Source organism: Notamacropus eugenii, chromosome 1 (assembly GCF_028372415.1).
Source record: "Notamacropus eugenii isolate mMacEug1 chromosome 1, mMacEug1.pri_v2, whole genome shotgun sequence".
Taxonomy (NCBI): domain Eukaryota; kingdom Metazoa; phylum Chordata; class Mammalia; order Diprotodontia; family Macropodidae; genus Notamacropus; species Notamacropus eugenii.
The window spans coordinates 423,584,576-423,610,477 of NC_092872.1; the positions used below are offsets into that span (position 1 = coordinate 423,584,576).

A 25,902-nucleotide genomic window follows, 5' to 3' on the forward strand; every position below is an offset into this window, starting at 1 on the left:
ATTTGACCAAACAATCCTAAAGAATGATGAGAAGTACATGGCTTTAGACTACTGGATGGAGCTTATGAAATGACTAAGATTTAAGAATGGAATCCAGAAGACTCTTCTCAGGAATTATCACTAGAACTCAGTCAACAATATAAGGATGAGTCATGCAGATTTGCGTGTGAAAATGGAGGTGCTTGTGATGGGTGTTCAGGATCAGATCATTACCCCAAAATATAGAAATCCTTAAGGCTTCCAGACTTAGTGATCAATTTATACTATGCAAAGAAATGGTGGAGAGAACACAACTATCGCTGCAGGCTGTAAAAATTTAGCACTTACGAAATACCTGACAAGGCATGACAAGGTGACCAAAATTATGCATCAGACATTAACACAGATTTCAAAATTGACTAGAAAATTCATTTCATAAACTACACTGGCATCAGACCCTGATCACATACTGAATGGTTGCCCACAATTGTGCAGACGTAGCTTAGCTTAACAACATTTTTAATAGATGTTATTATCTTAAATACTCATAATCTTCAAGCTTTATGGAATGAAGAGATTTCAAAGTACAGAGACCTGACTGAAACAATGAAAATCTTTTGGACTAAGGGTAAGGGGTATTATAGCCTTGTCATCTTATACACCATTGGAGATGTCCTAAGGATGCTGTCAGTAAGCCTACCTTACATCCCAATATTGGTATCCAGCTATAGAAAGCAGCTATTCTATTCACCTGGGCAAGAGTCCACATAATTAGATACAAATAATGGTAATAATAACAATAGATTCCAATACTCTTATTCAATTATTCCATCCGTCTGTGAAACAGTCTGCAGAAAATTAAACATAAAAGAATCAGAGCAGGAGAGAAACTTGCCCCAGGATGGGTTCTACCTGAACCCTGACCAAAAAAGATGAGAAAAATGCTATAATCATAGTGACAAGTAATTACAGTCACACCACCATCTGACAGTTATATAGTCCTTTAAGGTTTGCAAATCACTTCACTCTCATGATCTTATATGAGTCTTACCACAGTCTCGTCAGGTGAGTGCTACAGGTGTCAGCTCCCTTTTTCCATGTGTGGAAATTGAGGTTAAGTGACTTGTCCAGGGTCCACACAACTAGATATCTCCTAAGACAGGAATCAAACCCAGGTCTTTCTGATTCCAAGTCCAGCCTTGGTTTTTGTTATTTGCTGTTCAAAGCCCTTCCTAACCTGCCGCCCCCCACCATCTCCTTATACCTCCCCCACTCCTCTCTCACTCTTCAATTCAGTGACCCTGCCCTCCTGGCTGTTCCTCAAAAAAGGCACTCTGTCTTCTGACTCCAGGCATTTTCTCTGGCTGTCTCCCATGTCTGGAATGCCTTCCCTCCTCATCTCTACCTCCTCAATTTCCTTCAAGTACCGGTTAAATATAAGAAGCCTCTTCCAATTCCCCTTAATTCTAGTGCCTTATCTCGTAGATCATTTCCAATCTGTCCTGTCTATAACTTGTCTGTATATAGTTTTTACTGTCTCCTCTATTAGATCAGGAGCTCCTTGAGAACAGGACTGTCTCTTGCTTTTCTTTGTATCTGCAGCTATTAGCACAGTGCCTGGTACACAGCAGGTGTTTAATAAATGCTTTTTGATTGCCCAATCACTAGACTTCAAGAAATGTCTAATTGCTTACTGTTTCTCTCAATCCAATTGCCTGTCCCTGACCAACACAATGGCAGGGAGCAAGACCAGTATCAAGTGCCTGAGATGCTGTAGTAGCAACAGCAGAGTCAGGTCCAACATGGACATGTATCAAGAAGTTCAGTACCAGGTTTGCCATCTTGCTCTCCTCCACAAGCCCTGTCATTACCTAAGGGGACATTAATAACTATGGAGATGCTCCCTCATATTCCTTAAATCCAGCCACCTGAGGATGGTTTGCATAATACACCTCACATTTTAAAGGTTTTTACCTTTTAAAAACATTTTCCTTTTTAGGTTTATAAGTATCATCCACCCCCATTCTACAGATGAGAAAACTGAGGCACAGAGACACTAAGCAGTTGTTACAAAGCTAGTATTAAGAGCTTCCACTGGAAGTCTGGTCTCCTGCCTCTGAAGTCTGATAGGCAGCCTACAGGGCTCAGGGACTCTGGGGCAGGCAGCTCCTAGAATTTAGGCAGCCAGGTTTCTGGGGGAACTATTTAGGGTGAGTTGGCATCTCTCACGCTCAGGATTTCCTTGTGTGTTTCAGTTTATGGGGTCTCAGGGATTGTTTGGAACCAAGTAAGAATTTCACATATAAAATACAGAGTGTGAACAGCAGATGTGGATATAACTCAGCTAACAGTGATGGAAAGGACAGGCAGGCCAGCCCTGGCAGCTGAACAAGCCCCAGGTACCCAGAAACAAAACTTTAGGTCAGTGTGAAAACTAGGCCTCCCTTCTTTGCAGAGATGGGGGTGAGGATTGGGGTGGGGGAGGAGCTATGAATGTGGAATATTACATAGACACAGCTGATATATTGGTTGGTTTTGCTAAACTTTTCTCCTACAAAGTGTATCTCGCTGGGCTAAGGAGAGTGGAGGAATGTATTTAGAAATGAATGTGATGTTAAAAAGAAAGTTATCAAGGAAAAAACTGTTTTGTATAAGGGACCTGGGAGATCCTCCAATATCCACCTTTCAGAATACGCTCCTGCCCTGGTTTCCTGATGCATGTGTCCTATTGGTAAATTAATTGCTAAATTCACAGGAGCTTTTTTGTGATTGCATACTTTCTTAATCAAAGAACTGAGAGTGCAGTATAGTGGAGAGAGGGCCAGCCTTGAATTCAGGGAGACTGCCTCTGACATATACCAGTTGTGTAACGTTGGCAAGCTAACCTTACCCGTCAATGCCCCCGGGCAACAGAGGGGCTGCAGATCATCATCATCGAGGTTGCTTTTCCTCTACACATATAAAATTGCATTTTTTTCTCAATCTAAGAGCAGAACCTTCATTATGTGAGAGTCTGAAAAAATTTTTGGAAGTTCCCCAACCTGCTATTGACCCCTCCCCCACCATATCACATACACACACATTTTACCAATGAGGCAACAGGATGGTAGCTGGCATAGACCTGCCCACAAGGTCACAAAGGCAGAGAAGTAACAGAGCCAGGATTTGAACCCAAGCCCTCCAAGTCTGTATCCAGAACTCCTCCTTTTATTTGCTCCTTCTCCTGCATCCCACTCCTAACCACACTGACTCCCTCAGCTCGAGTGACCCTAGCCCTCCTGAGAGTTGGCCCTAGCTCCCACTGCATCCAACCAGGAGTCGTGATGCTGCATCAACATCTTTTGTACAGGGTAGGCATCTGATAACCACCCCAACCCTACTGAATGGGGTTTCCCTGAGAAATGGAGGGAGAGAAGCAATAAGCATTTATTTAGCACCTATATACAAGCACTCTACAAACACTGCCTCATTTGATCCTCACAACAATCCTTCAAGGCAGGTGCTGCTATAATTCCCATTTTATAGCTGAGGAAAGTGAGACAAATCAGATTAAGTGACTTGACCCAGGTCACAGGCTAGGAAGTGTTTGAGTTCAGATTAGAATTCAGATCTTCCTGACTACGGACTTAGTATTCTATCAAGCCACCTAGCTGCCTCTAAGTAGAGAAGGCTCTGACATATGCTTACCTCCAGAGGCAGGGTCTGAATTGCCATGAGAAAGGGAGACTGAGGTTGCTTAGCACTAGTGCTCTAGGTAGAAGACGCCTGAAGTGCCTGAAGTTGGCATCCCCTAGAGCAGAAGTGGAGAACCTGTGGCCTTGAAGCCAATGGTGGCCTTCGAGGTCCTCAAGTGTGGCCTTCTAGATCCCTGTCCTAGACTTTCTGACAGGCAGGTGTGAGACAAGGTAAAGAGTAATGAAGCAAATCAATCAGACTCAAAGCAACAATCTTCCTGATCTGGGCCCCTGGAAAGATTGGAGACATTTCTGCCAACTCGAAGACAAACTCCTTCCACCTCAACCCCACTCCACACAGGAGTCTTACTTCTTTCCAATTTTCACCACAAGATTGGGGTCATCCAGGATTCCTGGGTTGTCAGCAAGATACTTGTAGGATACAGCATATTTGGTAAACTTCTCTAGAGGAAAGAGAAGTCAAATTAAAGTAGAAGAACAAAAACAGATGTGAGAGACCTGAGGGCAGGGGTAGTGGGAACTGAAGAGGAGGACAGAGAGGTAATCAGGTCATTTCTCCCCTAGGGCCCAAAGCAGGGGTGAGGAACTTGTGGCCTTGAGGCCACATGTGGCCTTCTCGATCCTTAAGCAAGGCCTTTGGACTTGGTTCTTGGTTCCCTGTCCCTGGCTCAAAGGGTCCAGCTGGCTGGGAGAATGAGGATAGCCTTGGTACACCAGTCACTGGATTGTAGAATGCCCACCACCGACCTTCTTCACATCAATTGCAAGTTTCCTCCCCTGACCCCATCTCTGCTTTGTGAATGGGGTCCCCTAGGTCCTTCTCTGCTCCCCATAAAAGACAATCATCAGACTCACCTGTTGAGATGTCCTGGTTATCAGCCAGTCCACCACAGAGAGAAAGTTTGATATCATTCCCCTGCTCCAAGGCGTTATCAGACAAGTGGCTTATGTTATCCTCCAGAGCTATGACTGAAGAAAAGTTTGTCTCTGAAGAGGAAGGCTCAATCCATCGTCTGACTTCAAGACTAATTTCACTGAGGACAGAGGAATAAGCAGAGATAATTTATTGAGAGGGCTGGGAAAGGACTTGCTACCAGATCATTTGGGCTGGTGGATAAAGCTATGCTGACTCTGCCCAAGACCCACCCCTTCCTTCCACAGGGTAAATCAAAGGGAATTGGTGCATCTTTACTAAAAACAACTTTCTTCTTTTTTAAACTAAATTTAATTTTTAATCAATAAATATGAACTTCATCTCCCTTCCACCTTCTCCCCCCACTGTTAAGAGACAAACTCAACTTTACATACATACAAGCTGTGTGACCCTAGGGTAGTCATTTAATCTGCTTGCCTCAGTTTCCTCAACTGTAAAATGAGGATTATATAATAGCACTTCTCTCCCAGTGCTGCTGTGAGGATCAAATGAGATAATCTTTGTAAAGTGCTTAGCACCAAGTCTGGCACTTAGTTGGTACTCAAAAGACACTTGTTTCTTTCATCCCTTCTTTCCTTGTAACAAATATATACTTGGGCAAAACAAACTCCCACATTAGTCCTGTCTCTCCCCACCCCACCTCCAAAGTCTCAGTCTACACTCAGAGTCCATATCTGGCCACCGGACCCAGATGGCTCTGGAGGAGAAGGTGAGGCTGGTGATTTTGCACAGCCCTCCCTCACTGAATCCAATTCACTTGTAAGCCATGGAATCACCTTCCTGATGCCATGGTCTCTTCCAGAGCAAAGAGCAAACAACAACCCAGAGGTAAAGAGCAGGTTTCTAAATCTTTCCAAGTTGTTTGTCTCTGCAGTATTGTTGTTATTATATACGTTGTTCTCCTGGTTCTGCTTATTTCATTCTTCATTAGTTCATACAAGTCTTCTAAGGTTTCTCAGAAAGCACCTTCTTCATCATTTTTTACAGCACAATAGTATTCCATCAGTCATATTTCTTATCTTGTTCAATCATTACCCAATGGATAGGCACAACTTTAATTTCCAACTCTTTGCCACCACAAAAAGATTGCTATAAGAAATTTTGTGCATGAATACTTTTCCTCTTTCTGTGATCTTTCTGGAGCAGAGATCTAGTAGTGGCACCGATGGGTCATAGTCTATGCACAGTTTAGTAACTTGGGGATATAGTTTAAAGGCAACTTTCCTATGAGCTCCTTCATCCCAGTAGGAGGCCTGGCACCCTTAATCAGCTCACCCCCAGGAGTGAGGGACCCCGAAGCCTTGGACAGTACCAGAAAAAAGAATAAGACCTAAATTAATTTACTTATCTACTGCCATACCGACCAAACTACCAAAAGATTATGAGTTAGAAAAAATAATAAAATTAATCTGGAGGAATAAAAAGTAGAGAATCTCAAGGGAAAATACAAAAAAGAGAGAAGGAAAGGAGCATAGCACTACCAAATGTCAAACTATATAACAAAGCTGTAATCATCAAAATGATTTGGTAACTTGTTAAGAAATAGAGGTTCATCATTGAGATAGATTAGGTACAATATACACAAGTTAATGGGAATAATAGCCTAGTATCTGAAACATGAAGACCCTAGCTACTAGGGTAAGAACTCAATATTCAACCAATTGCTTGACTATGCATTATTGTTATAAGAGGTTTTTTTTTTCTTTTCTCCAATGGTGGAAGGGAAGTGAGAGAAAGAGAAAACAATTTCTTTCATTAATTAAAAAAAATTTTTAAAAAGAGTCTAAAACATAGAGAATGCCAAGAACATCAGTACCTTTGGGGGAAGTAAGGGGTAGCATTAGTTGAATTCAGGGAAGGCAAATCTTCAAGGTGGATATCGCTGTGTCCCAGGTGCTGACTTCTCCTCTGTGTTTCTGAGTGCAGAGGAAGGAAGCTTCAGGCTACGCAGTGCCAGTGTAGGCATCAGAAGATAGACTCCATGGCACAGATAAATTCAGGCCACAGAAATATCATATGGGCTGATCCCAAGCCCATGGGAGATATCACTCAGCTTCCTCTCTCCTACCTCCCACTCATCCATTCATTCACTCTTCTTACCCTTGCTCTCTTTTCTCTGTTCAGAAGGACCAAAGCCCTCCTGAACTGGGAGCTCCTTGGCTGACGTTATAGAGCCAGATGAGGAGCACATCTCCGGAGCATTCTCAGCCAGATTCTCCTCATTGTCCTGTGCAAGTGAATCCCAGGCTGTTGGGAGTTTTCTTGATGTACAGCAGAACTTTGTTCCATTTGAAGGTCTGCTACTCTGGGAAGATGCTGGAGGCTGAAGCAGGCAAGGAGAGCCAGAAATGTCCTCAGCACCCTGGAGGACAGTCTGAGACTCTGCCAATGAGTGAAAACTAGAAAGAAGAGGTTTGGTCGATATGCTGCTCTGTGATACCCTCAGCAGTTTCACATTCTCACTTTTCATCACCTTCAGACAAACAAACAGGAGAGATTAGGCCAGCAGGATGTGATGGGTGTCTGAGGTCTGATCCAGGGAGTGGAAGGGGGTGAGGGTGAGGGGAAGCATGTTGGGATGAGGTCAGGGTAGAACTGAACACTTAGGCACAAAATAAATCCCATTAGTTCAGGGTTTCTGTAGTTCATCCCCAATCTAGGACACCTCTGAGGGACAGGGACTTGGACTAGTAGTCTCTCTGATGGTACCCTAGGAAGTTCCACATATCCTCCCCATCACTTCCCATGACCTTGGGGAGAGGGAGTCATCTGGATTGAGACCTCTCCATACCTCCTTCTCCCAAAAAAGGATAAACAAAGTCAAGTTCCCACTTGCTGACCTGAGGAAGCCTCCCCCAAGGCCACTGTATGTGGGACTCAGTCCTCGTGGAGTTCTGTTCCGGGTATCTTATCTCCAGCTCAGAGTCACTCTTGAAGCTCGTTAGATATTCTGAGGATAAACTGCCCAAATGGCCGCCAACCAAAGGCTTACTGTGGTCTCCTAGCCATGCTCATCTCCTTCTCCCCCTTCTGCTTGCTTGTGACCTTTAGCTCAGCTCTGCTCCCACAACAATGCAATCTAGACCAGTAGCTGCCACATCCCAGCACAGAACTTTCCTCTGGGAGTATTCTTCATGAATCTCAGACCCATCTCCACCTCCCTCTTCCTTTCCTACAGCCATCTGAAAAACAGTCCCCACTGAGTGACCACAAGCATGTCCATCGATAGATTCTCTTACCTCTCTTCCAATGGACATTCCACATCTGAAAAGATAAATGAACCTTTGGACTCTACAATGGCATCATCCGCAGTGCAGAAACTACTAAGAGAGAGAAACACAGTTATCATCTTCCCCTCGACCTCATCCCTTTCCTACAGCCACCTGAAAAAACGGTCCCCACTGAGTGACCACAGACCTGCACATTGATATAGTCTCTTACCTGTCATTCTCTTGGCATACCACATCTATATGGAAATGGGAATCTTTGGGCTGTGCAGAGTCATTATCATCAGCGCTAAAACTAGTAAGAAAGGGAAACAGTCACCACATAGTAGAGAGAAGGCAAGCAAAGCCATGCTCCCACTACATCTGGGCCTTACCATCCACGGAACATGGGAAGACCAGTGCCTGCATCTCCAGGAAGACAGAGGCAGAAAGGATCGAGAGCTATGACCTTTGTGGGTCCAAAGCCCAGCCCTGAAAGTCAGAAGGGGCCCAATAACATGCAGACTTCATGCCCACTGCCACCCTGGTCCTACCCCTCCACAGGCCTCAAAGGAAGCAGGACCCAGGACTGATGACTCTACCCTCAATACCTGGTGATTCAAGAGAGTAGTTTCCAAAGCAGAAATAACCTTAGTCTCTTTGACCAGCCTGAAATGGAAATCTTTTCTTTTTCAATAAGCAAGAGAGAAAACCAGACATGAGGCCTTTCTTGATCATTCTCAACTTCTGGTACCTTGTGTTCCAAACTATCGTGCAAAACGACGACTATAACAATACCGAGCACGCATAGTGCTTTAAGGTTCATAAAGCGCTGTACAGACATTATTTCATTTGACCCTCTCAACCCTACAAAAGAGGTACTATCATTATTTCCATTTTATAGATGAGGAAACTAAGTCAGGCAGAAATTAAGTGACTTGTCTAGGGATAGTAAGTGTCTGTAACAGGATTCAAACTCGTCTTCTTTACTCCAGTTCTAGTTCCCTTATGCTTATAACTATTTTAGATATATATATATTTATACTTATTCTCTTTATATTTAGGCTACATATCCTTTATATGTGCAATTATTATTTTCCCCATTGGAATGTAAACTCCTTGCAGGTAAGGATTGTTTCATTTTTTGTCTTATATTCCCAGAGTCCAGCACACTGCCAGGCTCATAGTAGGTACTTAATAAATATATGCTGATTGATTGAATGGTCAAGGGGCTTCCAGGGCCTTGGCATAAGCCACACCCTCCCTGGATCTTTGCGGAGCTCAGTGTTTGAAGACATGGTTTTTAGTTCTGCTGCTGTCTGCCTATGTGACTTTGGAAATATCACTTATGCTACCCCCATCTCAATTTTCTCCTATGTAAAACACAGGGGTTTGATTTAAATGATTTTTAAGGTACCCCCTAGTTTATAGCAGTTAGGATGGGCTCCTGTGATGGCAATTCACAGGTTGGAGTTGGGTCAAAGTGTAATGGATCACGGAAGAGAAAGAAGATCATATGGGTGCTGGTAAGAAGTTTCTGTCTATGTTCTCAGACTCAAAGAAAATGTCACTTAGGGACTGACCACCAGTAACTTCTTTCAGGATTCTATGTAAAACAAACCTCCTTCACAATGTTTTCCTCAATTAATATCATCTCATCTTGATTTTTCTTTAGCGCTTCTATATTCTTTCTGCACTTATATATTTCCTTAAATGACTCTCTAATTTGTTCTATGTCTTCATTTTATTTCTAAAACTAGACTAATCCCTCTCTGCCTCCCTTTTCTACATCACATACACATACTGGCAAGGAATCTATAATATACTTCTGTGTCTCCCCTACAGGGCCAAGTGCTGGGCTGGGTGCATTGCTGCCACTGCTTAATCCTGTATGACTCTTCATGACTCCATTTGGGGTTCTATTGGCAAAGACACTGGAGTGATTTGCCATTTACTTCTCCAGCTCATTTGACAGGTGAGGCAAACAAGGTGAAGTGACTTGTCCAGGGCCATACAGATAGTAAGTGTCTGAAATCAGATCTGAACTCAGGATGATGAGCCTTCCTGACTGGCACTCTGTGCACTGTGCCACCTACCTGTACTATACCTACTGATGATATTTATTGACCTGTATTCTTGGCCAAGAAAAGCTCCAACCAACAGCCACCTTTGGTCCCTTCAGTGGACCTTGAGTAGGAAGGCCTCTGCCCAACCAAGTTTTGACTGTGCACTAGAGCACAGAGATTGATACTCTACCTTACACCCATACCCCCTCCCGACAATGGTTCTCACTCACAACTTTGAGGACACTTTTGAGGTGGGTTTCACTTCTAAGACTGTCTCACTCTGTATTCCTTCCAACTCCTCGGAACTGGAATTTGATGTCATAGCTGTTACCGTCTTGTTTTTCTTCTTGACCTTCTTCCGCCGGCGGCGCTTCCTCTTCCGCAGTGTGATGTCTATCTCTGAGGTCTGTCTTTGGGCATCCTCAATGAGGTCCAGCAGAGGGTCGCTCAGGATCTCATTCGAGTTGTCCGAAGGGATAGGTGAGGTGCACAGTCTGGAGGGGACCTCCTCCTAAGCAAAGCCAGTGAGAACTCAGAAGCCTTCCCTGACTGCCCACTCTCTCTATGCAAATGTGAACAGAAGGACTATTATAATGATTTAAAACACTATTCAGGCAGAGGCCTGGAGTTGGAAAGACACTCAGCATTTTGTGTGATATATTAGAAAAGGTATTACAGTATTTAGGAGACTTGAATTCTAGTCCCCTAACTATGGGACCAAAGTCCTTCACAACCTGTCTCCTTGTTCCCCTTCCCTCCATCAATCCAATGACACTGGCCTACCCCATTTCCCACTTCCATACCTTTGTCCTGTCCCCCCCCCCAACCTGCTAGCATCTTCCCTCTTACTTTCCATCTGCTCTCTTTATACCTTATAGTTACTTACATGTTGTTCCCCCACCCCCACCCCCATCTTGCCATTTAGAATGCGAGCTCCTTGGGGCAGGGGCTACGTTTTTATCTTTTTTGGTATGCTCAGATCCTTAACTCAGAGTGAGTGAATGATTAGCTAACATTCGGAGATTGATGGATTGATTGAATTAACTCCCCTTCTCAGAGATGCAATTTCTTCATACACAAATTGGGGGAAATAATATTTGTACTGGTCCACAGGGTTGTTATGAGGACAACTTTTTGTCAACCATAAAGCCTTAAACTATAATACTGATCGTGTTTTTCAGGGGCCAAACAGAATAAGTATTCAATAAGGTTTTGAACACTAATGGAACACTTATGGAACACTTTAAGGCTTACAGAATGCTTCGCATCTGTTATCTTGTTTGACCTCCACAAGAACCCTTAGGGAAACTGAGATGCAAAAGTGTAGAATGACATGTCCAGGGTCACACAGCTAATGTCAGGTACAGTTTGAATCCAGGTCTTCCAAGGTTCCTCCAAATCCAATACCTTACACTTAGAGCAGCAAGTGGTCCAAGAGCTATAGTGTGAATATCAGCAGGGCCTCACCCCAGACCCCAGGGACCCTCTGAAGATCTCACAAAGGTACAGATCTATAGACTGGCCTGGCACTTTGGGAGGTGAGAAGAAAGGGGTGGGGAAAGGCAGGGGTTATCAGGAAATCTCCAGTGACTGCAGGAAGGAAGGAGAACTAGATTAGGACAGCACAGTACACTAACCTCACTAGTCTGTAGCTGCTGAACAAAAAAGGCTTCTCCATTGTCTCCCAACTTCATTTGCAGGTCCACTGGCTCCCCATTAATTTCAATGTCAACCTGGGATGGGAAGAGTAGACCGTGTTTCACAGCTAATTTCACCTTTGCCCTCCCCTTTGCATTACTGTCCATATTGTTTAGCCCAAGCCCCTCATTTTAAAGAAGGGGAAATGGAGTCTTGGGTTAAGTGACACACAGATAGAAAAGAGCAGAGCTGGGATTCAAACTCAGACTCTCTGAATCCATTATCCCATTACCACACTGCCTGGCACAAGCTGCTGAGGTGTCAGAACTTCAACCCCTGCTCTCTGCCTCAAGGCAGGAGATGGTGCCATTCCCCCAGCCCAATCACTCTGCAGTGTAGACAGTATTACCTTGTTAAATTCCCAATGGAGTTAGGCTCTCCCCCCCACCCCCACCATGAGAATACTTAGACCCTTAGCCAAGATGATTAAGGTCAAGGAGAAACCATTCGGGACAACCCACCATCCCACAGACCCTGCAACTTACCACTTTCTCACGGGATCGCAGGACACCCAGCTTGCCAAAACGAACATGGAAAGGGGAACAGAGGAAGGAGCCATCTGGTTGTTTCACTACTAGCACATCAATGCCTCCTGATAGTGTAGCAGGGTTCAGGCCCTCGTACAGTTCCTTCACTGTCACATATACTGTCTCTGCCAGTTGGCCCACATAGTTCATGGTCTGGCACTGTCAAGAAGGTCCATGACAGGAAGGGTCAGCAGAAGGCCAAGGTCTGCCTATAGGCCAGTCCCATGGCTTCCTTCTAGCCTTTACAGAGTACCAGTTGCAAGGTAAATTATCCTTTTTAAATGAGGTCAAAATTACCCATTGTAACTCATTGCAAACAAACCATTTCTAGGATTTTATAAGCATTACTGACACACACTCATTGATAATAAGCACCACATTATCTCACAGAACTCTAGGACGCCATTGCTCCTGCATGAGGTATCTCTGGGGTATCATTTATAAAGTTAACTCCAAGGTCAAGGGTTCTGAAAGCTATATATGGAAATGGGAAAAAGGCAGGACCAGAACAACATGAAAATTGACAGGAAGCGAGGCAGGGTCTCAGGGTTCCTTTTCATCCTACGAACTCTCTCTAGACTCCAGGGAGTCTTTCCTCAAATCTATGTGGTCTTAGAGAGGGGGAGAAGTGATAATCCTGCATCTGTAACCCCTGCAATACCTCAAAAGTCCATCTATCCCCTTTTTTGCAGGGACTCTCCTTGACAGTCTTGGCAAGTGGCCCTACAGAAGTTCAGAGCTACAAAGGTCCTCTACAGGCTACCTGAGCAGGAATCTCTTCTACAACATCCCCAAGTGGTCATTTGACCTCTGCCTGGCCATCAGTGACAAAGGGCCCACTATCTTCCGTCTACAAAGGCAGAGGGCCTCAGAATTTCCCCCAAAGTTCAAAGCAGCAAGCATCAAAGGGGCTGCGAAGGCCAACTCAGAGCCGAGTTACAGTCTTTGGACAGACTGGAGTCTTAGAGCAAAAGACCAGGCCACACAATCCCTGGAGACAGAAGGGTGAGGCAGGTCATCTTTGGACCTTCACCACCTACCTCACAGGCCAAGTCTTCCTTTTCCCCTCCTACTCCAACATCCTCTCCTTTAACCCTAAGGGAGAGGAAGGCCAGCTTGTCCTCCTGGTTTCAGATGCAGAAACAAAGGCGGGGGTAGGATGCATTCCCCCCAGGACCCCAAGAGGCTGGCTCCCTGGCTCTCTGCTCCCAGCCCCTGGCAGCTGCCTCCACAGAGTGACAAAAAGACAGCAAGACAGACACACAGGCACACAGCTCCAGCTCCCTCTCTCCCTGGACAGAAGGCTGTCTGTCTGTCCTTCCTGTCTCTGAATTCTGGAAACTTCTGGGACCAGTCTTCCTGGCCTTGGGACTTGGATGGGGCCTGACCCAGAAGCCGGGGTGTGAGCCCTCAAACACAGGGGCAGCCCACCGCCCCCCACCCTTCATCCTGGCCAAGGCCAAGGCCAAGGCCGGCCAGAGGTGGCCTAGCGAACAACATTGTTTACACACAAGGGCAGGGTCCATCTTGCCTCGGTTTCCCCACTTAACAACACAGAGAGGGGCCCGAGGCCCCAAAGCCTGGCCGGGCACGCAGCTCTCCCGGGAGCGTCCCCGGGTCACCATGGCCCGGAACCCCCAGTCCCAACGCGCTCATTTTACAGCTGGGGAAACTGAGGTCTCAGGGGCTTGTCCGGGGCACTGGAGGAGGGCTTCTGAGCGTTCTTTCTGTGGCAGGACGGCCAGGACGACCCTTCCCCTCTCCACCCACACGGCGGCTACCTCAGTTTCCCCACCTGCAAAATGGGAGCGACTCCGGTGGGCGCACTCCCGGAGGCCGGGCAGGCCCATTACCAAAGGCTCGGCCCTGGTCGAATGGAGGCCGGGCCGTGGGGGCGGGGCGGGGCGGGGGGTTCCCCCCCCCAGACACCCCACCCCTCACACACACACGCTCTCTGGGGCGCCCGACCCCACCCCGGCCGGCTCCTCTAGTGGGGCCCGGCCTGCATGGGGGTCTCACCTTTCCCCGGCGTCCCGCAGCCTTCCCTCGGATTCCGAGCACGGCCGCCCCCTACAGGCTGGGGCAGGCGCTGACTCAGACCCTCCCTCCTGGGCCCCCCAGCCTCGCACACGTTCTAGACCATTATCCTAAAGCCAACATTGCCCCAATCTCCAGGACCCCCGTGGTGGGTGCAGATCCTGGGCACCCCGTTCCCCTCTGAGGGCCTCAGTTTCTTCATCTGTAAAATGAGGGAGCTGAGCTAGAAAACTCTAACCCTGAGCCCCACAGCAGGGGGTAAAGATGCACAGCGTTTCCAGAACGTTCTTTAAGGTTGGCAGACCCCTCTGGGAGTTAGGGAACACCGCTAAGTGTGGGTGACTGGGTGTGCTCAGACGCGAACCCCACACCTGAGGGCCTCAAGCTACACTCTAGGTGGGAGGCCCTCACAGCCAAGCCCCCAGCTCCTTGTGCCTCACACTTGAGGCGTTTTAAGCAAGACTGAGAAAACCCACAGCTAGCCAAGTTCTCTGCCAGTGCTGACTGGGACCAAGGAGAGAGACCACAGTCTGGGCTTAGGAGTAAGCCTGGAAAGGATGACCTGTCTGGTCCTTGCCCCTCACTCGCTCATGTCTCTTCTCAGACTCCACCACTCTACCAAAGTACCATTTGGACTAGCAGTTTGGGAGATGCGGATCACCCCGACTCACTGCCCTTTCAACTTCAGACCCTGGCCCTAGGCGGGACACCTCAGTTCCTGCTCTGGAATTGACTTACATGCACATAAGTACCCTTGGGGAGCCTGAACTCTCTCACTCTCTCTCTCTCTGTCTTTCTCTGTCTCTTTCTATCTCTCTCTGTCACTCTCTGTCTCTCTCTCTCCTCCATATCCCTGAAATCACTAGTTACTCCAATCACCAAAAATAACAACAGGTAAAGAAAATTCTGTCAACGGCAGACACAAGGACAGCAGATACATTCAGAGGTTCAGCCCTCTCCCCCACACCTCCCCCTCACAAGCCACCTCCATTACCCAAACCTAAGGGTGGATGAATACAGCGGCCCTGGCATCCAGGCTGGAATTACCTGGTTTGTTTATGGAAAGCCTGGACTTTCTCCTGCTCCCAAGTTTGTTTGGTTTTGGTTTTTTTGTTTGAGGTGAGGGTGGTGGTGAATCCCTACCTTTCCAGCCTTGGGTGTGAAATATGGGAACAGCTCCAGGTTCCAGGGGCCAGTTGGGCATTGTACAGGATATACAAGACTGGTTTTTGGAGTCTGAATTTCTGACCTTAGCCTGGTCACTGTTATTATTTTAACAAACATCTGAGTGTTTTCTTAGCACCATTTGGGAAATATGGCCAGCCTCATGTTAGCCCAGCCTGCAGACCAGGAAGCTAAGTCACTAACCATGGAGACAAGACACTGTTAATGACAAAGCTGCATTAAGCCAAACTAATTAGCCTCTTCTTTTCCAAGAAGGATAAACACTGTCCTTTTACTTCTCCCTCCAGTTTTTAGCTATTTCCTCCTATCTGGGTGTGGGCATGGGGGTAGGGGTTCTCAGCCATCTTGGAGGAGGAGGTCCTCCAGGCCAAGAGGCCAGCCCAGCCATCCTCTGGGCCCGAAGACAAACAGCTGCTCCAATTGAAGAGCTCCCTCTCCCCGTCTGAAAAAAGGAAGCCAGGACCATCGCCAATGATGCAAACAGACAGGAAGACTGAAAACCATACCCTAGGAGAATAGGTGGAAGGAATTAGCAAAATTTGTGATTGCTTCAAAGGTTCTGTGAAATAACTAGATAGCACTTATACAACAAGTCATATTTAAGGAAGCACTTTCCATATGTTACCTCATTTAATCCTCACAACAGCCCTGTGAGGTAGATGTGATTACAACCCTCATTTTATATATGAGGAAACTGAGCCTGAGAGATCACATAGTTACATCTGAGGCAGGATTTGATCTCAGATCTCCTGATATCAAGTTCAGTGCTTTCTCTACCAAGCCACCCAACTGTCACCTAGTAATTGTGGAAGAAGGATATGACTCATTTTGCTTAGTGCCCGAAGGCAGAAATGAGAAGAAATAAGAGGAAGTAGCAGAGAATCAGATATCAGTGAGATAGGGAGACCTAGTCTCAAAAACAAAACGAAAATCCTTCCTCGGGGCCCCTTGCTATTTGTGTGACCAAAGGCAAGTCACTTAATAAAATAATAATAGCTAACATTTTTATCATGATTTAAGGTTTGAAAAGCACTTTTTATATACTCTCCCATTTGAAATTCACAATCACCTGTCAGGAGTATACTATTATTATGCCTATTTTAAGGATGAGGAAAAGGGGGCAAACAGAAGCTAAGTGACTTTCCCAGGGCCACACAGTCAGTGGTAGGTGTCAGAGGTGGGAAATGAAGGCAGATCTTCCTAACTCCCAAATCAGCTCTCTGTCCAATACACCATGCTGCTTCTGCCACGTCAGTTAGGTTCTATTACTATCATTTCGGTTTCTACTGCCCTTTCTGTACAAATGCTTCCCCAGCTTTCCTCATCTGGGTGACAGTTCTACATCTCCACTTGCCCCACTAGAGGCCTGACTCTGAACTCTCATGAACTTAAACAGTGCAGTCATTTAAGACTTACAGAATTATGGGATCTCAGAGCTGGAAGGGACCTCAGAGTTCTTCTTGTTCAACCTAGACCTAAACAAGAATCCCCTGTTTAATATTAGGGAGGCAGCCTAGTACAATAGAAAGAATGCTGGTCCTTTGAGTCAGAAGACAATGGTTTAAATCCCACTTCTGACACTTGTGACCTTGGTTGAGTCATTTCCTTTCCTTCTCTTTCTAGTTTTCTCAAGTGTAAAATGGACTGGATTGGACTCTGGACTTTGGAGGTCTCTTCCAGTTTTGTATCTCTGAGCCTATGATCCCAATATAGGGTTAACCAATCTCTGCTTGAATACTTTCTAGGGGCTGGAAACCCATAACTCTGTGAAGTAACATGTTCTACTTTTGGATAGCCTCAGTTGTTAGGAAGTTCTCTAACACATCAAGCCTAAATCTGTCACTGCAATTCATACCCAATGCTCCAAGGTCCTGCCCCCTGGAACAGAACAGGACCTGTTCAGTCTTTCTTCAACATGGCAGCCCTTCAGATACTTGAAGACAGTGACAAACATTTCTAAAATCAAACTCATACTACCACTACCTCACATTTATAATGTTTTTTGTTTGGCCAAATGTTTCCACTTATATTATGTGATTTTGGCCTCACAAACACACAAAATCTGTGATGAAGACAGGTGAATTCTCATTGACAAATAAGGAAACTGAGGCCCAAAGAGTTTAAGTTACTTGCCCCAGGTTACACAGCTTCTATCACACAGTGATAGAGTTGGAATTAGAACCCAACCCATCTTCTTGACTCCAGACCATCTCTATGTCTCCAATCACTTCTCTGTTTTAAGTATCTTTAAGTATCATCCTCTCACTTAAACAAAAAAATTCAGAAATATCTTTGACATTTACTCCTCCCCTCCCCCCATATCCCTCAGCTTTTTAAGTGGATAAGTGGTACAGTGGATAGAGCACTGCGCCAGGAAACAGGAAGACCTGAATTCAAATCCCTCCTCAGACAATTGCTAGCTGTATGACCTTTGGAAGTCACTTAATCTGTTTGCCTCAGTTTCCTCAATTGTAAAATTGCAAAATGTAATAATAGTACCTACCTCAAATAAAACCAAAACAACTCAAAGAGTTGTTGTGAAGATCAAATGAGATAATATTGGTAAAGCACTTAGCACAGTGCTTTGTTCATTGCTGTGGTCAGTCCTCTGGTTATGTCCTATTCTTTGTGACCCCATGGACCATAGCATGCCAGTACTTACTGTGGGGTTTTCTTGGCAAAGATACTGGAATGGTTTGCCATTTCCCTCTCCAGTAAATTAAGGCAAACAGAAGTTAAGTGATTTGCCTGGGGTCACACAGCTAGTAAGTGTCTAAGGCCAGATTTAACTCAGGTCTTCCCCAGGCCGAGCCCTCTATCCACAGAGCTGTCTAACTGCCTCTGGCACGTAGTAGGGGCTATATAAATGCTTGCTCCCCCTGCCTTTCCGTTTGGAAATCCTCCCTGGGCCAGAACTGCCCTGACTGGTAGATTAGTAAGTGGAGACTCACCTAATGCACTCTATCTGACCATCCCCAGACCACATTCTCCATGCCATCCAGGTATCTCTCAGGCCCCCAGGGCTCCACCTCTTGCGTAGCCCCGCTCACTTGCTACCTCTTCCTTTGAGAACAGTGATCAAATCTACACCACCACTTGAGCTAGAAAGAGAATGACAACAGGCTACCCTGTTCTTCACTCACAGTCTCTGTCTCCCCAGACCAAAACTCCGTTCTCTGGCCTCCAGTCCTCATTGGGGTGTCTCCCTCCAGGAGACCATGAGTGCCTTGATGTCAGGAACCTATTATACTTCTGTATCTTTATGTGCCAAGCACATACCAGGTGTTTACTCAATGTTTTTTCATTTATTCCTGTTCAGATAATTGCCCAGTAATTCAATCTCTACAATCTCTCTCATTCACCCCTTTCTTTCCTTTGCCCACTATTAGCACCTTTACCTAAGCCTACACATTTGTATTGCAATAGTCTCTTAACTGGTCTCCCCACTTCTGATACAGCCGAGATAACTCCATTCCTTCCAGGATTCCTGACTTAATTGGTATGGCACAGGTAGCTGGTCTTCATGGGCTGTGGAGAATGAGCCTCTCTGGGCTTAGTTGGGCTGATCCTCAGAGTGTAGTCATCTTATCCATGTCTGGGACCATACTATAAGCTCTTCCTGCTTGGTTAAGACCTATTGTTGCACCAGCATGGGTTCAAGGACTTAGCGTTCTCTGCCTGATTAATCTTTCTAAAACACTTTCAGCACAAGCAAGAGAGTCTGGAAATCTCCACTAACTCATTACCTGTAGGTTAAAGCCCAAACTCCATAGTCTGGCATTCAAGGCCCTCTATACAATGTGATTCTGTCCTACCTTAAAAAAAAAACAAAAATCAACTAACAACCCAACATTTTATTGATGCTTTAATTTTTTAAAAAAACATTGCTGTCACTTTCCAAGGATTTGTTAAACCATCCCTTGAAACAGAGATATAACTGCTGAACAAAACCGATCAACTCAGCAGCCTGACTTCATTCTGCAGCTGTTATCTACCATTTCTCTTCAAGCTTTGTCACTGGTTCCCTGAAGTCATAATTACTATATTGGTCATTCATTGATTACTGTGTTGGTCAGAGTTCAGGTGTCTTTCTAGGCTATTTTCCTTTACATTATTGGGCCATTGTATCAATTATTCTTCTGGCTCTGCTCACTTTGCTTTGTGTAAGTTTGAACAAGTCTTCCCAAAAAAGAGAAATAATATAAAATTTATCTTGTACAGCAGAGGTCTCAAGCTCATGACCTACAAGCAGTACTTCCAGAATACAACCAGAACCATATTAAAATGTCATTGGGAAATGTTTAGCAAAAATAAGTAAAAATATGATAAAACATAGATAATGTTAATTTGTGGTTTTCTAAGTCAATATGTGGCCCTCAGAGATCCATTTTCTATTTCAGTTTGACAAAACTGGCTTGATACATAACCATATCCTACTCAAAATAATTTTTAACTTTTCATGCATATGTCTCATATCTCCCCAGCTCCAAAAGTCATACACATCTTTGTAGCATGTCCCACAGAGCCTAAAGCAGGGGTAATGCTCCATAATTACTCTATTGGATGAAAACGGAACCATCTTTCATTGGTATGCATTGCGCTCTATATTTTCCAAAGCACTGCACATAAGTATCTCACGTGAACTTTGGCCAAATTTTGTTTCCAATCTAGCTCTGGCTTTACTACTTGTAAGAGCTTGAGAAAGAGTGGCATAGTAGATACGGCACTGGACTGGGACACAGGAAGACCTGGTTTTGGACCCTGGCTCAGGTATTTGTTACCTATATGAAACTGGGCAAGTCTCAGCTCAGTTTCCTCATCTGTAAAATGAAGATAATAATATCACCTCTCTTGCAGAGTTTTGAATAATCAAATGAAACAACATTTATGAAGCACTTAATAAAGGTCAGCTATTATTAATATCTCTTAGACTCAGTTTCTTCATCCAAAAAATGATAGACTTGTAACAGATGTTCTCCAAAGTCCCTTCTACCTCTAACATTGTGTCACTTGTGAACTTGAAGCCTGGTTCTGATACAGAACCTAATCTCCCTAAACCTCAGTTACCTCATCTGTAAAAGAAGAGGGTTGGAGTACATGCTCTCTAATGGTTCCTTCAAGTTCTAAATCTATGATATTATGTCTCTATGACACAAGTTGGGCAGATTTGACATATAAAAGTGAGGAGGCTCAGAGAGACAATAATCATCAGTGAGCTTCCTCTTCTCCCTCCTCCTCCTCATCTCATATTACTCAGGTGTTTTCCCTTTTCTATCTCCATTTTTATGCCTATTTCACATGAAGATGCAGCCCTTCTCCTTGCCAAGTCTAACATCTTCATATGTACATTCTATGTACATATACTCCATTCCATTTGTCTTCTCCAAGAGATTTCCTGCTCCATCGTTTTCATTCTCTCACATATCTCCAATTTCTCCGTCTATTGGCTGCTTCTCTATTGCCTAAGTAGATACCCATGTCTCCTCCATCTTCAAAAAGCACTCACTTCATCCTTTTACCTCCCACCCCCTACTACCAATCCATAGCTCTTCTCCCTTTTGTTGCTAAACTTGAGAATTCTGTCTACAATGAGTGCCTTTATTTCCTTTCCTCTTACTCCCTCTGACCTCATCCCTCAATTGAAATTTCTCTCTCCAAAGTTACCAATAATCTGTCCTTTCCCCTCGTGATCTTAAACCTACTGCACTCTGAAGCACATAGACTAGGTCCCTGCCCAAACTCCACTTAAGGGCTGTGTCCTGGACCCCTTCTGGCTGAAGAGTGATTATCAATTGTTACTGTTTCTTTTCCCTTCCAGTTTGATTTAGTTATTTTTCTTTTGCTGATTAAAAGAACTACTCCCTGACTACTTCTTAAACAAGCCTATTCACTGTATGTACTTTACCTCACCCTAGGTGAGTCCTTGAATAGCCCCCAAGGCCAAAGAGGCCAAGGTCTCCCATCACATCCTGGGCTATCTCCAGTCATTCTGATGAACATCTGGTCACTGGACCCAGATGGCTCAGGAAGAGAAAGTGAGGCTGGTGACCTGCACAGCCCCCCCTCACTCAAAACAAAGTCAAGTGCAAGTCATGTCATCATCTTGAAGTCATGGTTCTCTTCAAGAACAAAGGACAAACACAACAACCACCAAATTGAATGGTCTTTTCTCAGTTCTTATTCTTTCTGACCTCTGTGGCTTTTGACACTGTAGATCACTCTCTTCTTAATACTTTCTTCTCTCTGGGTTTTTATGACACTGTTCTCTTCTGGCTCTCCTCCTGCGTGTCTGACTTAACTCAGTTTTCTTTTCTGGGTCTTCATGCACATCACACCCATTAACTATGGATGTCCCCCAAGACTGTGTTCTGGGTCCTCTTCTTTTTTCCCCTCTATACTATTTTACTTGGGGAGAGGATTCTGGGAAAATGGCGGAGTAGCTCAGAAAATTCCAAGCTCTCAAGATTTTCCCCCACAAAGGAATTAAAAATAGTACTTTAGGGAGAACAAAGTGTGGATGGAGATAAATAAGAAAAGGGGCACCCCTGGGGTCTTCCTGGGACAATTTGAGAAGATCAGGAAGAAAAATCCCAGGACAAGGTTTGGTGCCTGTGAAGGGTAAACACCTCCAGGCTAGGTTTTAACAATCAGCTGCAAAGACTTAAACAACAAATGACAAACCCTGGGGTTAGCTGGTTGGAGAGGCTGCCTCAGCCCCAACCACAGGAACTTTCACCTCCAGGCAGGCTGGTGAGATGGATTTAGTACGTGCTGGGTGAGCACAGAAGCTGTAGGGCAGAAAGCCTCTGACTGTGGGCACTTACTAGGGATTGGAGATTTGGCTTTGGTTCCAGGCATGAGGGGAGAACTGAAGATCTGGGGCAAGTGGCATCATTTCCCATACCCCAGGACTAGAGGTGATTACCAAAATTAAGTTATTACCACTAAAAATGCACAGGAAAAGGAGAAAGAATCCAATCATAGAAAGCTATTATGGAAATAAGGATGACAGGGTTCATCTTCAGAGGAGGATATTGAAGCAAAGATATATATGAGTAATGTCAAATGGTCACTTGTCCAAAAAGAATTCTTAGAAGATCTTAAAAAAGAGTTTAAAAATCAAATGACGGAAATGAAGGAAAAACTAAAGAAAAAATAAGAAGAATCCAAGAAAAACAAGAAGATATGTAAGGAAAGTCAACCAATTAGAAAATGAGATCCAGAATTTTAAGGAAGAAAATGACACCTTGAAAATGAGAATTGGGCAAAGTGAAGCCAGGGAAATTATAAGAGATCAAGAAACAAGACATATGCACAAACATAAAAAAAAAAACCCAAAGATTAGGAGTAGAATATGTTTGGGAAAGTATATGTATATAAGTATATGTGTATGTATGTATCTACAGCTATAGAGAAACATGTCTAAACCTTATTTAGACTTCTGGGGGTGGGTGGAGGGGAAAAAATCACAAAATAAAGAAGTGCACAGCAGAGAACAAAAGAACTCATAAGGAAGCAAAGATGGCTAATTTTCAACACAACAAGTATTATTTATCATACAGGCTTTCTTGAAATGAAAATTTATTGTTACATAATTTGAATTCTCTCATGTTCTGCTATGCACATGACATGGTTTTTTTCTTTTTGACTTTGTATTTAAGTTTCAGCATTTAAGTTTATGATGGATTTTTGGTTCTTTTCTCTATTCTGTACTTGTGTTCTGGTGTTTGAGTCTAAAATAAAATAAAAAAAGAAAGAAACAAAACAAATATACTATTTTACTGGGTAATCTCGTCAACTCACATGGTTTCATCTATCACCTCCAAGCAGATCATTCTCAGGCTTAATTTGTTCAGCCCTAACTTCTCTTGACCTCCAGTCTAGCATCTCCAGCACTCCAGCTGCATGTTGGACCCTTTAAACTGGATATCTCTTAAATGCAACATGTTCAAAACAGAGCTCATGACCTTTCTCCTCAAATCCTTTCCTCTTACTAACTTCCTTGTTACTCTCTAGGGTATCACCATTCTCCCAGTTACCCAAGTTGGCAACCTAGGTGTCTTTCTTGACTTTTCACTGTTTCTCACCCCTCAAAGCCAAACAGTTGCAAAGACCTATTGTTTCTAGCTTATAAAAGCTCTTCTATACTCCCCCTTCTCTCACCTGACATCGCCACCACCCTGGTCCAACACCTCATCACTTCATATTAATACTTTTGCAACAATTTACTGATTAGTCTCCTTGCCTTAAGTCTCCTCCCACTCAGCTGTCAAATTGATCTTCTGAAAGAACGAGTTTCACCATATTACTCCCCAATTCAATCAGCAACAGGGGGACTCCTTATCACCTCCAGGTTCAAATATAAAATTCTCTGTTTGACTTCAGAAGCCTTCTATAAACTAGCCTCTTCCCACCTACCCTAATATTCTTCCATCCAATGATACTGACTTCTTTGCTGTACTTTGCACTAGATACTCCATGTCTCAACTCCCAGCCTGGAACTCTCCTCACTTTTGCTTCCTGGCTTCCTTCAAGTCTCCTCTCAAATGTCATCTTTTACAAAAAGCCTTTCCTGATCTCCTTAATCCTACTGCCTTTTCTCTCTTGATTATCTCCAATTTATCTTGCACATAACTCATGTATACATAGTTGTATACATATATTGTCTCACTCATTAGATTGTCTCCTTGAGAATAAGGACTATTTTTTACCTTTCTTCATATCCCTAGTACTTAGTACAGAGCCTGGCACAGGATGGATGCTTAAGAAATACTTGTTGACTGACTTGCCCAAGGTCATTCAGATAATAAGAGGGGGAGGCAAAATTAGAGCCTGCATAAGTCTTTTGTCTCGCCCTTTAATTTTTTTTTTTTTTTACCAGACTAAGCTACTAATCCTGATGTCTGATCAACCTCTACCCTTCCATCCTCAGTAGACTGAGCCTATGCTAACATAGAGGGACATGGAAACAGACCCCCCCCCCCCATCTTAGAGCTCCCAGCCTGACAATGGTGGGAGAGCAAGCCCACTCAGACCCCAGCTGTGGGTCACAGCAGCATGGCATAAAAGGAAGAACCAGTGAAGGGAAACTGAGAGCGAGGTCCTACCAGGAACCAAGGAAAGGCTGTAATACTAAGGAACAAACCAGTTGAGTGACTCATGGAAGAGGGCCCAGGAACTCCAGTTGCCCAGCCTGGGAACAGGATGCCACAGTTTGGAGGCCTGGAGTCCACGCCTCAAGTTGTCAAGGGAAGTCTTTCCAAGAAATAGCTGCTCCACTCCCTTTCTCCATCCCCCACACCAACCCTTGCTACTGCTCTGCCCCATAGGATTTCTTCAGTCTCATGGCCTGTCAGCCATTCAAGGAGCCTTACCTGGGGCTGGGCTTGGCTCAGCGCTCGCTACACCTCCCACCTCTCACCTTCCACCTCCCAGAGTGGGCCTGGCTCGGGTTCCCAACGACCTCCGGAGCTGAGCTGGCCTGGGGCCGGACTAGACATTTTGGATTCGCCTGCCCTGGACCACCCCACTCTACTCCTCACCTGCCACTTCCCGGGTTCCTCCCACCTGAGACTGGAGGAGAAAAGGAAGGAGGGAGGGGCCTTGGACCCAGCCTTTCCCAGCTGCCTCCACCTCTGGCTCCGAGCCTCAGTCTGTCCTCCCTATTTGGGCAACTGCTCTCAATCCTGTAATTAAAGGCCCCAGGGAGAGAGCAGCGATGGATGGAGACATCTTCTGAGTCAGGGGCAAAGCTGCCTGCCTGCCTGCTTGGGCTGTCACCCCAGGCTTGGAGCCTCTTCCCTCTCCCCACCACCCCACCCAGTCTCAGCCCCAGGGCCATCCTCTCACTCTTAGTCCATTCTCAGTTGAAGCCCTGGTCCCAGGTGCCTGGAGGTTCCATTCGGAGAGTGATAGAATCACAGAATTCCAGTCGGAATTTCAGAATTTCTAGGTCTCAAATGTATTGGTGGAAGGAGTTTCTATGTCTATGAAGTCACAGAATGACCTGAAACTGTGGAATCCCAGGTCTCTGACACTGACAGGTCTGCAAGGCTGTGCCAGGTGCTGGGCTCCCTGGGCACAGACTGACCACTCACTGCTTTCAGAGATTCCTTGCCACGGGTATCGAGGCCATGGGTGAGGCCTCCCAGCACCATGTATAAACTATAGGGCCCAGGAGGAACCTTGATGGAGGTCTCCATAAGATAGGCTGGGGCCGTTCCATCAACAGCTGTCCAGTTCAAACGATGCAGCCCCTCCCTGGTGGCCAGAACCCCAGCTCCAAGAAATTGATGGAAGCGAGACTTCCCTGAAACTCTACCAAAAGCTGGTGATCACAGATTACTCCAGGGTACAATCCTTCATCTACAATGAGACTAAGCCAAGACTTGCAGCTGACAAATTGGGCCCCAAATCTTCTGGAAAATCTTCTATATTGAGATCTGAGGGAGTCAGATTACAGTCCCCAATAAATCACAGACCTCTAAGGGATCTGGAACTGGTAGGGGGTTGGGGGCTGTCTATTCTACTCTGCTCCTTTTACAGATGAAGAAACTGATACCAAAGGAAATTAAG

General features: G+C 45.0%; 1 protein-coding gene across 3 annotated transcripts in view; it reads right to left on the bottom strand.

Moving 5' to 3' along the window:
• Positions 1-25,252, bottom strand: part of LPIN3 (lipin 3) — a 38,971-nt gene extending 13,719 nt beyond the window's left edge. For 2 of the 3 annotated variants that reach the window (XM_072631481.1, XM_072631478.1), the window contains exons 1-12: positions 25,177-25,252; positions 12,064-12,264; positions 11,518-11,613; positions 10,111-10,391; positions 8,050-8,130; positions 7,848-7,931; positions 7,449-7,569; positions 6,709-7,081; positions 6,425-6,524; positions 4,530-4,708; positions 4,024-4,117; positions 1,031-1,132 (exon numbers count right to left, since the gene is read on the bottom strand). In XM_072631481.1, the coding sequence (XP_072487582.1) occupies positions 1,031-1,132; positions 4,024-4,117; positions 4,530-4,708; positions 6,425-6,524; positions 6,709-7,081; positions 7,449-7,569; positions 7,848-7,931; positions 8,050-8,130; positions 10,111-10,391; positions 11,518-11,613; positions 12,064-12,255 (1,703 nt within the window). In that variant the 5' untranslated portion in view covers positions 12,256-12,264; positions 25,177-25,252. Of the gene's footprint in view, positions 1-1,030; positions 1,133-4,023; positions 4,118-4,529; positions 4,709-6,424; positions 6,525-6,708; positions 7,082-7,448; positions 7,570-7,847; positions 7,932-8,049; positions 8,131-10,110; positions 10,392-11,517; positions 11,614-12,063; positions 12,265-14,124; positions 14,228-25,176 lie in introns of those variants that run through there. The other variant, XM_072631479.1, reaches the window with a different exon arrangement.
• Positions 25,253-25,902: the final 650 nt, after the last annotated feature.